The sequence below is a fragment of the Felis catus genome, chromosome F2 (genome assembly GCF_018350175.1).
Source record: "Felis catus isolate Fca126 chromosome F2, F.catus_Fca126_mat1.0, whole genome shotgun sequence".
In the NCBI taxonomy this organism is placed as follows: Eukaryota; Metazoa; Chordata; class Mammalia; order Carnivora; family Felidae; genus Felis; species Felis catus.
The window spans coordinates 45,571,285-45,589,180 of NC_058385.1; the positions used below are offsets into that span (position 1 = coordinate 45,571,285).

General features: G+C 32.8%; 1 protein-coding gene across 12 annotated transcripts in view; it reads left to right on the top strand.

Annotated features, from left to right (window-relative positions):
* The window catches only part of VPS13B (vacuolar protein sorting 13 homolog B), an 804,655-nt gene that overhangs the window by 424,442 nt on the left and 362,317 nt on the right, over positions 1-17,896 (top strand). For all 12 annotated transcript variants that reach the window (XM_023248521.2, XM_023248520.2, XM_045050210.1 and 9 more), the window contains one exon: positions 8,400-8,620. In XM_023248521.2, the coding sequence (XP_023104289.2) occupies positions 8,400-8,620 (221 nt within the window). The remainder of the gene's footprint in view (positions 1-8,399; positions 8,621-17,896) is intronic.

Below are 17,896 nucleotides of genomic sequence, written 5' to 3' on the forward strand. Positions count from 1 at the left end.
AACAGTGCATAAGGGTTCTTTTTTTGCTGTATTGTGGTTTTGATTTTCAGTTCCCTTATGATGAGTGATGTTGAGCATCTTTTCATGTGTCTGTTGGTCATCTGTATGTCTTTGGAGAAATGTCTGTTCATGTCTTTTGCCCATTTTTAATTGGATTATTCATTTTGTGTGTGAGTATTGTAGAATTTCTTATTTATTTTGGATGGTAACCTTTTATCAGATACAGCATTTGCAAATATCTTCTTCCTTTTCATAGGTTGCCTTTTAGTTTTGTTGATTATTCCCTTTGCTGTGCAGGTTTTTATTTTTATACTTTTTTAATTTAAAAAAAAGTAAGCTTTTTATTTTGATGTAGTCTCAGTAGTTTATTTTTGTTTTTATTTCTCTTGTCTCAGGAAATGTATCTTGAAAAAGTTCCTACCACCAGTGTTAGAGAAATTACTGCATGTGCTCTCTTCTAGGATTTTTATGGTTTCGGGTTTTACATTTAGGTCTTTAATCCATTTTGAGTTTATTTTTGTGTTTGATTTTGGAAAGTAGTCCACTTTAAGGGTACCTGAGGGGCTCAGTCGATTAAGCATCTGACTTGTGATATTGGCTCAGGCCACGATCTCATGGTTTGTGTAATTGAGTCCTGCACCTGGCTCGGTGTGGAGAGCATGGATTCTGCTTGGGATTCTCTTTCTCCATCTCTCTCTGCCCTTCCCCTGCTTGTGCGCACACGCTCTCTCTCTCTCTCTCTCTCTCTCTTTCTCTCTCCCTCTCTCCCCCTCTCAAAATAAACGTTAAAAAAAAGAATGTAGTCCAGTTACATTCTTTTACATGTTGCTGTACAGTTTTCCCAGCACCATATTTTAAAAATTCTGTCTTTTCCCCATTATATATTTTTGCCTCCTTTGAATTGATTGATTGACCATGTATTTATTTCTTGGCTATCTATTCTGTTCCATTTATCTATGTAGATTTTTTTTGTGCCAGTACCATATTGTTTTCATATATATAGCTTTGTAGCATATCTTGAAATCTGGTATTGTGATACCTTCAACTTTGTTCTTTCTCAGGGTGGTTTTGGCTATTTGGAGTTTTCTGTAATTGTATACGAATGTTAATCATTCTTCATTCTAGTTTTGTGAAAAATGCCATTTGTATTTTGATAGGGATCGCATTGAATCTGTAGATGGCTTTGGGTGCCATGGACATTTTAACAGTATTTTTCCAATCCATCCAGTATCTTTTTCTGTGTTTGCTTTGTCTTTAGTTTTTTCATCAGCGTTTTATAGTTTTCAGAGTACAGGTTTTATACCTCTTTGGTTGTTTTTTTCCTAGATATTTTATTCGTTTTGGTACAGTTTTATAAATGGATGGTTTTTTTTTTAAAGTATCTCTTTCTTTGTCCTTAGTGTATAGAAATGCTACCCATTTCTAGGCATTACTTTTGTATTGTGCCACTTTACTGAATCCGTTTATTCCTTGTAGTAGTTTTTTGGTGGAGTCTTCAGGATTTTCTGTGTATAGTATCATTTCATCTGAATACAGTGACAGTTTAAATTCTTTTCTGCTACAGTTGCCTGTTATTTCTTTTTCTTATCTGATTGTTCTAGCTCAGATTTCCAGTACTATGTTGAGTAAAAGTGGTGAGAATGGACATCCTTATTTTGTTCCTAACCTTCTAGGGGAAGCTCTCAATTTTTTTGCCACTGACTGTGATAGCTGGGGGGTTTTCATATGACCTTTATAATGTTGAAGTCTGCCCTCTAACCCCAATTTGTTAGGTGTTGTATCATGAATGGATATTGAATCTTGTCACATGCTTTTTCTACATCTTTTGAAATGAACGTAGGGTTTCTATCCTTTTTTTTTGTTGATGTGATACATGGTGATGGTTGATTTGCAAATATTGATCCATCTTTTCATCCTGGAATAAGTCACACCTGATCTTAGTGGATTATGTTTTTAATATATTGTTGTATGCAGTTTGCTATTATTTGTTGAAGATTTTTGCATCTATGTTTTTTAGGGATATTGGCCTGTAGCTTGCTTGCTTGCTTTCCTTCTTTATTTTTTCTTTTTCTTTTTTCTTTCTTTTCTTTTTCTTTTCCTTTTTTCTCTTTTTTTTTTTCTTTTGGTGTCTGTCTGGTTTTGCTATCAGCGTAATATTGGCCTCATAGAATGTATTTAGAAACTTTCATTTGTCTTGTATTCTTTGGAATGGTTTGTAGAGAATAGGTATTAACTTTTCTTTAAGTGTCTGGTGGAATTCACCTGTGAGGCCGTTTCATCCTAGACTTGTGGTTTTTGGTAGTTTTTTGATTGGCAGTGCACTTTTGTTACTTGTAAATGGTCTGTTCGGATTTTCTATTTCTTCATGGTTCAGTTTTGGAAGACTGTTATGTTTCTAGCAATTTATCCATATCCATATCTTTTAGGTTGTCCAGTTTGTTGGCATGTAACTTTTAATATTACATGCCATGTAGTTTGATACAATCTTTTGTCTTTCTTTTGTGTCAGTTGTTACTTCTCTCATTTCTGATTTTATTTATTTGAGTCCTTTCTCTTTTTCTTGACGAGTCTGGCTAAGGGTTTGTCAGTTTTGTTTATCTTTTCAAGAACTAGCCCTAGGTTTCATTGATTTTTTTTTTTTTTTTTTTGGAGGGGGTCTCTTTGTCATTTGTTTCTGCTTGGATCTTAATTACTTCATACTTCTAGTCCCTTTGGGTTTTGTTTTTTCTTCTTTTTCTAGTTCCTTTAGGTGTAAGGTTAGATTGTTTATTTAAGCTTTTTCTTGGTTCTTGAGGAATGCTTGTGTTGTTGTATTATTACCTCTTAGAATTGCTTTCACTGTATACCGAAGATTTGGGACCTTTGTGTTTTCATTTTCACTTATCTCCGTGTATTTTTTTATTTCTTATTTGATTGCTTCGTTGACCAATTGGTTGTTTAGTATCATGTTGTTTCATCTCCATTTGTTTGTGTTTTTTACACTTTTTTTTCATGTGATTTATTTTTTGCTTCATATAGTTATCAGAAAAGATACATGGTATAATTTCAATCTTTTGAAAGCATTTATAAAAGTATTTTTATTTGCTAATCATGATGTTTACATGTAGTAGCAAAACACAAGCTATATATACAAAAGGCTTTCATGAAATGCATTTAGAAATGTGCATCTCCTTTTTCATAAGGATACAGTTCGGGACAACACCTACCTACACTTGCGCTTTGCATGAATGCCTTCCTCTCTCTGAGGAGGTGGCTGTTTTCAGTTACTGAAAGCTGTGCATCTGTCTCCTGCTTCCCATTCTCATTTCATTCTTTTTAAATTTATTGATGGTTGTTTTATGGCCTATAATGTGATTTTTTGGAAAGTGTTTCATGTTCAGTTGCAAAGAATGCAATATTCTGTTGGTTTTGGATGGGGCGTTCTGTATATTTCTGTTATATCCATCTGGTCCATTGTGTCATTCAAAGCCATTGTTTCCTTAATGATTTTCTATCTGGGTTATCTATACATTGGTATAAGTGGAGTGTCCTCTACTATTATTACCATAAATTTCTCTCTTTATGTCTGTTAATATTTGCTTAATATATTTAGGTGTCCCATTGTTGCTTGAGTACCTACAATTGTTATATGTTTTTTTTTTTTTTGGATTGATATATTTGTCATTATGCAATGCCCTTGTCTTGTTACAGTCTTTGTTTTAAAGTCTGTTTTGTTTGACACAAGTATTGCTACCTCGACTTTTTGTCTTCCATTTACATAGTGGATGTATTTCCATCCCTTCACTTTCATTCTATATGTGTCTTAGGTCCGAGGTGAATCTTTTGTTGGCAGCATGTAGATGAGTATTGATTTTTATTCATTCCGTTGCAGTATGTCTTTTGCTTGGAGCATTTAGACTATTTACATTTAAAGTAATTATTGATAAGTATGAACTTACTTACTGCCATTTAAAAATTTTGTTTTCTGGTGGTTTTTGTAGTTCTTTGTTCCTTTCTTCTTCCTCTCCTTTGTGAATGATGCATATCTGTTGTGCTATGTTTGTCTTTCTTTATTTTCTTTGTGTATCATAGGTTTTGGGTTTCTTGTTACCATGAGGTTCTTATATAACATCCTAAGTAAATCGTCTATGTTAATATGATTGTCATTTAACTTCAAACATGGAAAATTATGTCAAGATTATCATTCATATTTGAAGAAGAGAGTTTCCAAGACAAACAAAAGATACAGGAGTTTATCACCACGAAACCAGCCTTACAAGAAACTTTAAATGGACTTCTTTAACTGGAAAAGTAATAGCCATAATTAGAGAAAATTATGAATAAAAAGATGTAAATATTACAACATATATATAAAATATGGAGAAGGGAGTAAAAAGAGAATGTATGTTTGTTTTTCTTTCAGAATGTGTTTGAATATCTTATGTGTTTTAAATAGTTCTGAAATAAGCATAGGTATTCATATATCTTTTCGAATTAGCGCTTTTGTTTCTTTGGGTAAATAACCAACAGTGGAATTCCTGGATCATATGTTAACTCATTTTAATTTTTTGAGGAATTTCCATACTGTTCTTTATAGTGGCTACACCAGTTTGCATTCCCAACAACAGCGCACAAGTGTTCCCTTTTCTCCACATCTTCACCAGTACTTGTTATTTCCTGCTGTTTGGATATTAGCCATTCTTACTGGTGAGAGATGGTATCTCTTTGTGGTTCTGATTTGCATTTTCCTGTAATTAGTGATATTGAGTATTTTTTCACATACGTATGATCATTTGTATGTCTTTTAGAATAATATCTGTTCAGGTCCTCTGCCCATTTTTTAATTGTCAATTATTTGGTTTTTTTTTGTGTTGAGTTATGTAAGTTCCAAATGTAGAATTCTTGGCTGCAGAGCAAATCTATAGGTTACTCTTTTTCATTTTACCTGTTTTATAGACATTTTGGCTGCTCTCTGCCAGGAAAATTTGTTATATTCATTATTTAAATTAACATCACTTAGAATTAAAGAACCCTTTGTATTAACTGTCTTAAATCAGTCAAGTGCTAAGTGGTTTGGGAAAACAATGGCAGCAGATTTGGCTCATTTATGTATGTAGAATAAAGTGTATCTGCCTCCAAAATGTTAACCTCACATTAGATAATAAAATATTTATGTCATTATCAATTCATATTTGAAATAAAAACCTGCCTGAGTCATGCTGAATTGTGGGACATAAGGGAAACAAATTAGAAGACATTTTTGTTGTTTGCCTATAAAGACATTTAGTGACTAAGATTAAAAAAAGAAAAATGAGAGTATCTCCAGTATTGACCTACTTTTATGTGCCATATTAATGTTTGTAAAGTGATTCACCTTGATCCTAAGTATGTACAGTTTTTCCTGTAGTCTAGTAGAGCATCTTTAGAAAGGGAAAGACCTTTCAGATTATTGATCATTACCCACCAAGATTCAAGATCAGAAAGTAAATTTATAATTCATGTGATGAGGGTCTGATAATTAGTCACTGTTTACTAACCCCAACGTTGATGATAGGAATTTTTGAGTGTGTGTGTAATATATGTGTAATTTTTCATGTTACTTAACCTGTTTTTTATCTTCTGTTTCTAATATGTGTGAAATCATCATGCGATACAATGTAAGGAAATCCACACTGATAATTTTTAAAATTTCTCTCAGTTGTAACTTAATATTGTCTAATGAAGTCCAGTGCCCCTTCCCCATTGTTGACACATGTAGCACACAGTCTTACCGAATTTTCTTTATGTATTTACTTTTCCCCATAGCCCAGTTATATTATGCTCTTTCAGATTATTTAATATGAGTCACATCATTGTGTATTTGTCATTTTCTTGAAAATTATTTTATTGATATCTTTTTCTCTGTCCAAAACAGTGTTTTTACAAATTCACACAGAAATGGCATTACCAATTTTTTTTTTGTTTTTAGTTTTCTTGCTACTTTTAGATACTTTGAAAACTTGTGAATTCTTCCATCAATAGTTTATCTAAAATAAAACATGTTACAGCATTAGAACTTTACAATTCAAGTAAAATACTAGTCTTGAAGGTCTCAGAATCATGAATGATTCTGGAATGTCATTTGTGGATGTCTGAGCATATTTTAGGGATACCTAGAACATTATATTCCCAGTGTTATAAATGATAAGGTGTTTTTATTTTGTGTGCATGTGCATGTAAAAGCAATATTTTTGCAGCTAACGATTTGTTGTTTTGATAATTTTTTCAGAATGATTAATTGTAGGAATTTTTGTCATTACATGTTAAGATCTCATCTTCTAGGTACAGTGTGCTTTTTAAAAAGACAATCTGCATACTAAATAAATGGGCATAAACTATTGTTTTAAAGGTTCTGTTTAAGACTTAGAATATGATATACGAAATTTCAATTATTGGTCTCATTCCAAAGAAGAAGCAGAGACACATAAGAGATAGTACTAATGTCATTTGGGATTTTCATTCTTAATTTAACAAATTTAAATGTGGTGCTCTTCATCCAACATAACTACCATTTAACATTTCTTGGGTAACATAAAATTTGAGAAACTATATATAGCTCACTACCAGTTTTAAAATATGTGACCTGAAATCATTCCAGAATATTTTAAGACAAATTTGGCAAAGCATTTATTTTGTAAATAGCATAGCACTTTGTGTAGGTTTTAAAATAATTTTAGAATTAGTTACAGATGATTTAAAGTTTGTCATTCTTTCTTGGGGGCAAATATTTTAAGTCTTAAGACAGGCACAGTACCACAGTGCTGACCACACATTATTATGCAGTTTTCCTTGTTTCCAGTCAAGTTATTGTGGCCTCCTGTGTAGCTAGATTTATTCTATTATCCAAGGCTCAATTTCAAAGATTCTAGTTTTAATCTTATGAGCTATATTTGGTCAAGGTATTTTGAGTGTTCAAACTTGTAAGAATCTGAATCTACTTAATATCACCATTTATAGTTTAAATGCTTATTTATATTACATATAAATAAATATCCCATATATATGGAATTTAAATATAAATGATTCAGTAATTAAGCATTGGAAAATAACCTGAATCTAAAAATACAGTGTGACCCTGGCTCTGTGTGGGCATATCCAACACAACGGAGAAAAAACAAGAAGGAAATAAAACTACATTAATAGTTATTTGGAGCAGCAGGGTTTTGACTAGTTTCAATTTTTCTTTTTTATTTATTTTCTAATTTATCTTTATTGAGGCATTAGTATGTTTCATTTTGACTGGTTTTAACTTTCCTTCTTTATATTTTCTAGTTTATGACTGATTTTGATTTTTCTTCTTTATTCTATTTCCTAATTTATCTTCAGTGGGGTACTAGTAACTCTCTAATTAGAAATTAAGTATTTTCAATTTATTAAAACTAATTTGGCTACTTAAAAAGATGTCTACAATATCTACACATACAAGTGCTAGTAGAACTGCAAAGTCAACACTATGTCATAGTAATCTAATTTGCATCAGTTGACATCTAAAGAATAAGTGTTAATAAATATTCCAATACTAAGTATACGGTTAAAAATCATTTCACAAAGTACTTTATAGCTGCATTAAAAAATGGCTTTATCTCATAATTTATATCAATCTTTGGTACATTAATAAAAAGTATAAAAGAAGAAAAGGAATTTTGCTTTTACTCCTGAAATTTATGAGTGCTTATTTTTTCTCAAGTATATTTTATTTAAAAATAACATATTATACATAAGAATGAAGATATCAAAATGCATCCTGGGTCTTACCCCCAGATATTCTGATTAAGTAAGTCCAAATTAAAAATCAGCAATCTGTGGCTTATATAAGGACGCACCTGATTCTGGTACAGGTAGTCCAAGAGACCATAATAGATTATTTTTTTCCTCTCTTATTCCTCAGCTAGATCTGTGGTCACCTTCACTCCATGCAAAAATCATTGTATTTTCCCAATAGAACACATTTTCTGTGGTCTCCAAGGTAAAATGAATACATCCCCAGCAGTTGCACAATGCAATCCACTAGGATGAAAGAAGAGGAAGTCAGAACTTCTGTTTATATCTGTATCTCATTTCCTTAAGTTCTATTTCTACATGTTTTACAATATATATAATTACTGATATAGGAGTGTGTTGCTATTTCTGCGTGTTGTATAATGTATATAATTATTGTTACAGTAGTGTTATAATAAATGCAAATGTTAACATTTATCAAAGGTTACTTTTAAATAGCAGTTAAATTATTTACCACATTTGTCTCTGGGATAGTATATTTGCTTTTTTGATGCTATAGTAAATGTTTCACATTTCAAAAATAGACAATAGACCCTTTACTATCAAGCGGCAACTATATTTTATATGTGTGCTTCTCTACTGCCTTTTGTTCTCATTATCAGGTAATGCTTTTCCTTGGACTATCAGCTTGCATCATTTCAGCATGTATACCCTTTTTGGAAAACAAGTGACACTTTGCCTAGTGGAACCTATGGGTTGTACCTCTACTCTAGCTGTTACATCTCAAAAACTACTTGCTACAGGACCTGATACAAGGCATTCATTTGTTGTCTGTCTCCATGTTGACCTAGAGTCACTTCAGATAAAATGCTCAAATCCTCAGGTTAGTATATTTGATTTATGAAAGGAAATTTAAAATAATGTGATTTAAGAACAATTGTTATCAATTTTGTGAAGGGTTTCTCTTCTGTTTCGTGTCCTAAGTTATTTTTAACAGAGTCATCAAGATCAGAATGGTTAGATTAAGTATTGCTTTGAAGCTCTCTCAAGTTTTGTAATTTAAACTCTTCTGAAAATGTAATGGTGGCAGCATAAATGCATCTTTTGGCTGAAAGAATGAAATCAGTTGCAGATGTGAAGTGTTTAAAGCTGAAGAACTACTTTATTATCAGACTGGAAGAGACTGTTAAAGTGATCAAATATAATTTTCAGCCAGATTCTCACCCAGGACTTCTTTTGCTCAACATGTAATATTTTTTAAAAAGCATTGTTTAGTACTTAAGAAATATATTTTGCTAATCCTATAACATTTTAGTTGCTGTAGGCCAAACATACTGAAATCTGTTGTGTTACAATTTCATATGAATTCCAATCCCCGATGTATACAAATTACTAATTGCATACAGATAATTTGTTTCTTTCACCTCAAGCAGACTGTGATATACTTTCTACATAGATTGTCAGCGTTGAATACTATTTGAAATTATATTTTGAAATAACTCTTTTTAGATAGGTGTGTATTCTGACAGGTCAATGTTGATCTAAGTTTCTCTCAGCATTAGTGATTACAAACCACTAATTAAGCCAATTTTAGAGTGTGTTTTTTACAGCGGGTCCAAATATTATTTCATATTTTATAGAGCCTCCTTACTGATACCATCCTCCTTCCTTCTCCTCTTCTCCCTGCCTGGTTAGTGGAAGATGAATTAAGGGACCTAATAGTTGCCAGATTTCTAAATGTCATGTGAAGTGGCACAATGTAAATTCTGACTAGACTGTGAAAGTTTTTCAACATATATTACAGTCTCCTAAAATAAGTACTAAAAATAAAATGCAAAACTACCAAGAGACAGCGCCCAAAGCCAATAGACATATTAAAGTGAAATACCAAAAAAAAAAAAAAAAAAATTCAAATAATCTAAAGTCAAGAAGTGGTAACACAAGTTTAAAAACAGAGGGTAGAAACAGAAAACAGTAAAATGGAAGGGCTAAGATATTCTTACCAATGATTATATTAAATGTTAATGATGTTAACTAGGAGTATTTAGACCATGAGTTAGCAAACTAAAGCCTGCAGGCCAAAAACCCATTTTTTACATTTCGTCTGAGGTTGCTGTTCTGCAGAAGTAAGTAGGAGCACCAGAAAGCAGCATGGCTCAGAATATTTACTATCTGATCCTTTAACAAAAAAATGTTTACTGTCCCTTTAATGTTTACTCCTATTAAAAGGCAAAGATTGACAGAGTGGGGAAAACAGCAAGATTCCATTATATATTGCTTAATACCAAAGCACTTGAAATATAAAAAAATGATACAATATAAATAAATGCATAGGAAAAATATACCATACAAACAGCAGAGGACGGCTTCATTTGCTTATTTTAATATCAAATAAACATAACGAAAAAGGGTATTACCAGAGATAAATAAGGATATGAAACTAAAATGGACAGAATTAAAGGGAAAAAATGGATGATTCTATTCAGTACTCTGTAGTAGGAACTTTTTTGCGACCTCCCTCAGCAATTATAAAACAACTAGATGAAAAATAATAATATGGAGATATAGAAGATGAAAAAAATTGACCACAGACATAGTAGGAAAGTTTTATAACATCTTTTTCAGTGATTGATAAAACAAACAGATAAAAATAAAAAAAATAATTGGAGGTAAAGTATGAAATACCCTACCAACTTGCCTTATCTAATTGACATTTATAGAACACCATATTGAACAACCATGGAATGAACATTTTTTTTTCAGGTGTACATTCTCTCATTTTGTTTAAGAGATCAAAGTAAAGTACTGTATATTATCACAGTCAAAATATATTAGAAATCAGTAATTATCTAGAAAACTGTACAATAAACATGCTTCTAAATAATCTATAAATCAAAGACAAAAATCACTTGGAAATAAGAACATATTTTGGTTGAGTGACAATAAAAAAGGTGGATATAGTAAAGTACTCTTCAAGGGAAAACATAATTTTAAATATTAACATTAGAAATAAAGACCCTAAGTCATTCACTTATGGTTCCACTTCAGAAAGCTAAGAAAAGAATAAGATAAACCCAAATAAGTGAAAGGAAGAAAATAATAAAGATAAGAGCAGAGATGACTGTTACAATATAAGAAAGATAAACTACAAATTACCAATATTGGGAATGCAGGAGGAGGTTTATCACACAGATCGTACAGACTTTAAAAGCATAATAGAGTATGGACAACTTTATGCCAGCAAGTGTAACAATATAGGTGAAATAGAAATTTTGACTAAAAAATAACTGATCAAAAAATAATACAAGAAGAAATAGAAAATCTGAATATCCTTATATATCTCTAATAGAAATTGTGATATCAGAACAAGTTTATAAAGACCGTTTCAGGCCCCAATGGGTGAATTCTGTCAAATAGTCAAGGGAAAAAATAGAAAAGTTTTATAAATCTTTTTTCAGGGATAGAGAATGGAGGATTCCTTCTCAACTTGTTTTATGAGCCAGTGTATATTTTTTATACATTTTATTTTAATGTTTATTTATTTATTTTGAGAGAGAGAGAAAGAGAGCACAAGCAGGGGAGGGTGGGGCAGAGAGAGAGAAAGAGACTTCCAAGCAGGCTCCATACTGTCAGCTCAGAACACAATGTGGGGCTCAATCCCATGAACCATGAAATCATGACCTGAGCTGCCGTCAAGAGTCAGACGCTCAACCAACTGAACCATTCAGGCACCCCAAAGCCAGCATAATTCTGTTATCAAATCCTGAAAAAGAAGGAATTAGAAATCCCTCATGAAAATAGATGTAAAATTCTTAAACAAATATTAGCAAATCATTGTAGCAGTATATAAAAAAAGTTAATACATTATGACAAAGTAGGATGCTTTAATATTCAAAAATCATTTGGTATAATTCACCTTATCAGTAACAGTTGAGAAAAACCATATGATAATTTCTGTTAGAAGCAGGTAAAACATTTGACAAAATTTAACCAACCATTTATGATTAAAACTCTCAGCAAATTGAGAATATTAAATAAGAATTTAATATTAAAGAATACTAAAGAATTAATATTAAAGCATTTTTCAAAACTGTAAAGGACATATGTAGTAAATCAAACATCATACTTAATATCACACTGAATTATTTTCAACTAAAATCAGAAAAAAGCCCAGAATGTGGGCTTTCACCACCTGTTGTATATCATCCTGGATGTTGTAGCCATTCCAATAAACCAAAGGAAATCAAAAGGCATAAAGATAAGAAAAGAAGTAAAACTCTGTTTGTATGTGACAAATTTTTTTTAAGAAAATCCTAGAGGAATTAAGCAACTATTACTAGAACTAATAAAATTATCAAGGTTGCAGGAGACAATAGTAATATATAAAAAGCTATTTATTAATATATATTAGCAGCAAACAACTGGAAGTTTGAATGAATCCCTTCCATTTATACTGGTTTCTAGAAACATAAACAAATGAATCTAAAGATATCCAAGACCTTTACCGTAAAAACCGGAAAGCATTGCTGGGAGAACTTAACACCTAACTGGAGACATACACCTGTTCACAGATTGGATGAGTCAGTATTGTTCAAAGGGCAAAACTGGGGTGCCTGGGTGGTGCAGTCGGTTAAGCGTCTGACTTCAGCCAGGTCAAGATCTCGCGGTCGGTGAGTTCAAGCCCCGCATCAGGCTCTGGGCTGATGGCTCGGAGCCTGGAGCCTGTTTCCGATTCTGTGTCTCCCTCTCTCTCTGCCCCTCCCCCGTTCATGCTCTGTCTCTCTCTGTCCCAAAAATAAATAAACGTTGAAAAAAAATTTTTTTTTAAAAAAAGGGCAAAATTGATTTTGATAGTGGGCATAATCAAGTTTAAAACATTTTCTCTTTGAAAGACTTGGTAACAGAGCAGAAAGCCAAACACTAAGAGAAAGTATTTGTAAAATATTCATCAAACTATTATGCAAAATATTTCTTTAAAGTTTATTTTGAGAGAGAGAGAGAGAGAGAGAGAGAGTGAGTGAGCAAGCACATGAGCAGGGAAGGGGCAGAGAGAGAAAGAAAGAGAATCTCAAGCAGGCTCTATACTAACAGTGTGGGGCCATACACAGGGCGAGATCCCATGAACTGTGAGATCATGACCTGAACCGAAACCAAGAATCAGACGCTTAACCAACTGAGCCACCCAGGTGTCCCATGTTATGGAAGATATTTAAAGAACCCTTTCTAGTTGTTAACGTGATGACAAAGAATAGTTTATATAATGAGAGTAAGATTTGAACAGACTTTCACCACTCAAGATGTTATTGGTCAGTAAGCACATGAAAAGATGCATATCATCATCATTCATCAGGAAAAATAAAATGTAAAATGAAGACAACCCACCATACACCAATTAGATTGGCTGAAATAAAACTGAGCATTGTGAACCATCTAGAACTCTTTGTATACTGTTGGTGGGAATGTAAAAATTATACAACTTTGGAAACAACTTGGAAATTCCTGAAAAAGTATGACATGCACTTAACATGTGACACAGCCATTCCTCCCTAAGTTTTTCCTTAGAGAAACGCAAATATATGGCTATGCAGAGACTTTTATGTGGATGTTTTTGGCAGCTTATTTGTATATCCCAAAACTGATCACAACTCAAATGTTCATAAATAATTAAACAGTAATTAAACAAATTATGATCTATCTGTATAATATAATACTAGTCAGTCATCAAAGATCTGAATTATTGATAAAATGCAACGTAATGGATGAATATTGTAATCACTACACCAAGTGAAGAAAGTCAGATAAAGAGTACTCACTGTATAATTACAACTATATAAAACGTTAGAATATGCAGACTACTATATTGTGACAGATTCCTCATTGCCTGGAGAAGGGAGTGGGAATGAGGAGGGAATGATTTTAACAACAAATTCCAAAAGGATATGAAGAAACTTAAGGAAAAAATAGAAAAATTTTTTATATTCATAGTTTAACAGTAGTTTAATCTCTATATGATAGACATCCAGCTACTACTTGGAGTTGTCCATCAGAGACCTTCTACTTTAGGAACTTATGAAAGTCATTATAGCCTTGAGAGGATTGTACCGCTCTACATGTTCTGGACATCCATAGCGATCCTAGCTGAGAATAAATTCTATTGCTATTAGTGTTTTAGCCTGGAAATATATTATTTTGAATCTTTTTTTTTTTTAAACTTCTTTTACTTTGAGATTCTGAAGGGTATTGTGATTTCTGTGGAATCTTATTAAACGTCATGTTGTCGCTAAAGTCCGAACTCTCGAATATCTTTATCAGATATCCACTTTGTTTGGAACAGAGATCAGGTTTTGTTGTTGTTTTTAAATATAAACTGGTTCTAAGCAAAGTCATCACATAGGTTTTGGTCTGGTATTTCTTTCTCATGCCTGCTCACTCTTTTTGTCCTTAAACCTCCATCACCTGGCTCCCAAGGCCTCCTTGCTGGTCCCCAAATACCAAGATCTTTTTTTTTTTGAGAATTAAACCAAGGCTGAGTGAACCTCATGCCTCAAGAATGCCTTTACCCAAAATGTGATAATTCTTATCTTTTCATTTAATTCCACCTTTATCTTCTTGGTAAGTCCTCATAAACCAGCTCTTTTTAATTGTTATCAGCTTCTATAACCAAAGCTGATCACAAGGTTGTTGGGAAGTTTCAGATATTTATGAAATATGTGAAAATACCTTGTAAATTCTGAAATACTATAGGAATGCCAACTGTGTTAGTTTTTAGATTGACTCCAATACAAAATGTGATACCCTCTTTGTAAATTGTTATGAGTATCTCTGGTAGGATGTAGCAGTCTTCCAGAGGGCTAGGAAGCCACAAAACAGTGTAACACTTTGAAGAATCATTATGTATTCAGAGGTTTGGTAAAGAGTTGATACTGTTTTATATCCTTGTGTGCCAGATTAACCTAAATTTTAATGATAAAAACATGAGATTCTCTCTTGTGAGTGGTTGCTCTAGCATAGGCTTCCAGACTCCCTCTGGATTTTCACAATTACAAAAGATGGCTCGATTTTTCTCCCCAGTTGGAGAATAATACTGAGTACTACAAGCCCAATACTACATACCCCAACCAGAAATGAGGAGAACAAGGATGAATAAGATAAACACACTGTGGGAGAGTGAGAATGTCCTGTCTCCTCAAGGTCCTTCTAGGTGGACTAAGAATCAAGTTGACATGAGACAGATTAACAGGAGAAAATAAAATCTAACAGTGTAAATATGGGGAATCCACACAGACATGGAAATTCCCATGACAGGCAAAATGAGTTATAGATACCATTTTGGACTAAGGAGAAAGTCTGGGACTTCAGAGAAAATGAATGCAATTTATAGGAAGATGATAAAGAGTAATTGTCTAGTAAGCTAATGTTTGCTGGGCCACTTAGAAACCATGGGACTTAGAGGACTTTGATCAAACAGGCTTTGATAGGTTCCTCCCTATCTACCATGTCTAGTTCATATCATAATGTAGTTCTTTGTGGTGATAATTCTCTTCCTAGTGCAGGTCCTCTACCTAAATTCTTTGAGGCAGTTGTGGGGGAGGCAGAGAGCTTTTCGTGAATCTGCTGGCATTGCTTTTTTGATTGTTATTTAATATAAAATAATCTTCATGCCAAAGTGGCTCGGCTCATCATGGGGTGGCCTGCCCTTGGCCCATACAACATGAGAAGGCCATGCCTTTCTTAATGCATCTGTTGAAATCCACAGATAAAGAGCAAATCTGGAAAGTGTCTTTAGAGAAATGACACATTACATACAAGACAACCAAAATTTGATTATTAGCTCACTTCTTCTGAGTATAGAGAGCAGAAGAATATAACATCTTTAAGTTGCGGGGGAAAAAAATACAGCTTCTCAACCCAGAATTCTAAATTTAAAAAAAATACATGTGTATGAATAAATATTAAATAAAGACATTTTCACATAAAAGAATCTATCACCTGTAGAACTGCACTACAAGAAATCCTAAAGGAAGTCCCTCATACTGAAGGGAAATGAAACCAGATGTTTGATCTTTTTTTTTTCTTAATATGAAATTTATTGTCAAGTTGGTTTCCATACAACACCCAGTGCTCATCCCATCAGGGACTTTCCTCAATACCCCACACCCACACTCCCCTCCCTCCTACCCCCCCATCAACCCTCAGTTTTCTCTCAGTTCTTAAGAGTCTCCTATGTTTTGTGATCATCTTTTTAAATGTTTCTTGGCCATTGAGTTTGCTCTTTTGTGAATTGGCAATTCAAATTGTTTACATTAGTTTGTATTTTCCTGATTATTAATAAGGTTGAACAGTTTTTAAATGTTTATTGGTCAATGAATTTGTTTTCCTAATTGATAATTCATATCATTTACACAGTTTTTCTGTTAAATTTCTTAGCAATTCCAAGAGCTTCCCTTAGGCACTATGAATACAAACCCTGAATTTGTAATGCAGTTATTTGCCTGTATGGCATCTGTTACCAAAAATGTTCAATCTTTCTTGATGAAATATTATCTATAGGTATTTTTTTTTTTATTTTCTGGGTATCTTGCCTTATAAAGAGTATAAGGGGCCCATAAAATACAGACATCCATGTGTATCCTAAAATTTCATTTATGATTTTTATTTTTAAAATTAATGACTCAATATAACACCGCCTTTTTTGTGAGTGGTTATTCCATCTGTTTGGTTTTTGTGTTTGTGAAGGATAGTGCTTCTTGAGTCCTTTTTTTGTGTCATGGACCTCTTTGAGAATCCAACAAAAGCTATGAGCCTGTTCCCTAGAACAATGTGTATATCCACTAAATTTTGCATATACTATCAGAAGCTTTTATACATTGTAGCCAGTGTATAAGATTCTTGATTCCATTTTAAGGAAATAATTTCTTCTTAAATATCATTTTTTTGTTTATCCATTAGAGTCATATCAGAAGTTTTGACACTGGTATATTAATTTGATTTATTATTGCTTAGATACAAAGCCTGCAAGTAGTTGATGTATTTCATTCATTCATTCATTTATTTATTCATTCATTCATTCATTCATTTATTTTTAATATTTATTTATTTTTGAGAGAGACAGAGACAGCGTGCGAACTGGGGTGAGGTAGAGAGAGGAGAAGAGAGAGGAGACACAGAGTCCGAAGCAGGCTTCAGGCTCCAGCTGCCAGCAGAGAGCCCGATGTAGGACTCAACTCATGAACCGTGAAACCATGACCTGAGCTGAAGTCAAACACTCAACCAACTGAGCCACTCAGGCACCCCACTGTATTTGAAAATATAGTGTGCAACTCTGTATGTAGGGCAGACCCAGGATAAATTCATTGTCATATTAGGCATTATTGTGGGTCTCTGTATCAACTATGGTGAACTAAACTACTATGTCAGTTACTAGAACTCATTGCCGTTCAAGGGCCTTCGACACTATAAATATTTAACACAGTTGAATAATGAGAGTTTTTGTTCCTAGGGATGATTTTTATTAACCCTTCCCTTTATCTTAACTGTTTTACCAAAGTTACCCAATTCTCTTTAATGTGTTTAGTCACTGTTCTCTTCAGCCTTAAAAATTATGTTTATTCTAAAATTAAAGGAGCCTGTAGAATCCTCTTTTTAATATAATAGAGTTTCAGTTTTCCCTTAGCCAATAAATTGATACATTTTGTCTTGCTATAAGGCATTTCCAGGAACAAAACCATCTTTGCCATTTTGGGTTTTAGGTATGTGAAACTAGAGGAAGAATAGGTTTTATGCTCCTTTTTTATCCTGTTTATTCATAGTTTTATTGCTAAGTTATGTTCAATTTTCAGTAAGGAAGTAGAATTTGGCATTACTGTCTAAGAGCATACCATTGAGTTTAGACAAAACTAGATTTGTATTTTTTGTACCACTCATTTTTAATTTTTCTGAGTCCCCTGATTTTTATTTTTATCTTTATGCAAAATTAGACTGGGTAAGGATTATGCTTTATATGCAAAGGCTTTTTTTTGTTTGTTTGCTTGTTTTTAAGTTTTTGACAAAAGTCTTTTCTCTTTTTTGAAATTGAGTTTTAATGATTAGTGATAACCTGCATACCAAATGAGCTAGCCTTTTAAAATATATATTCACTTAGAGCTCTTTGGTGTTCAAC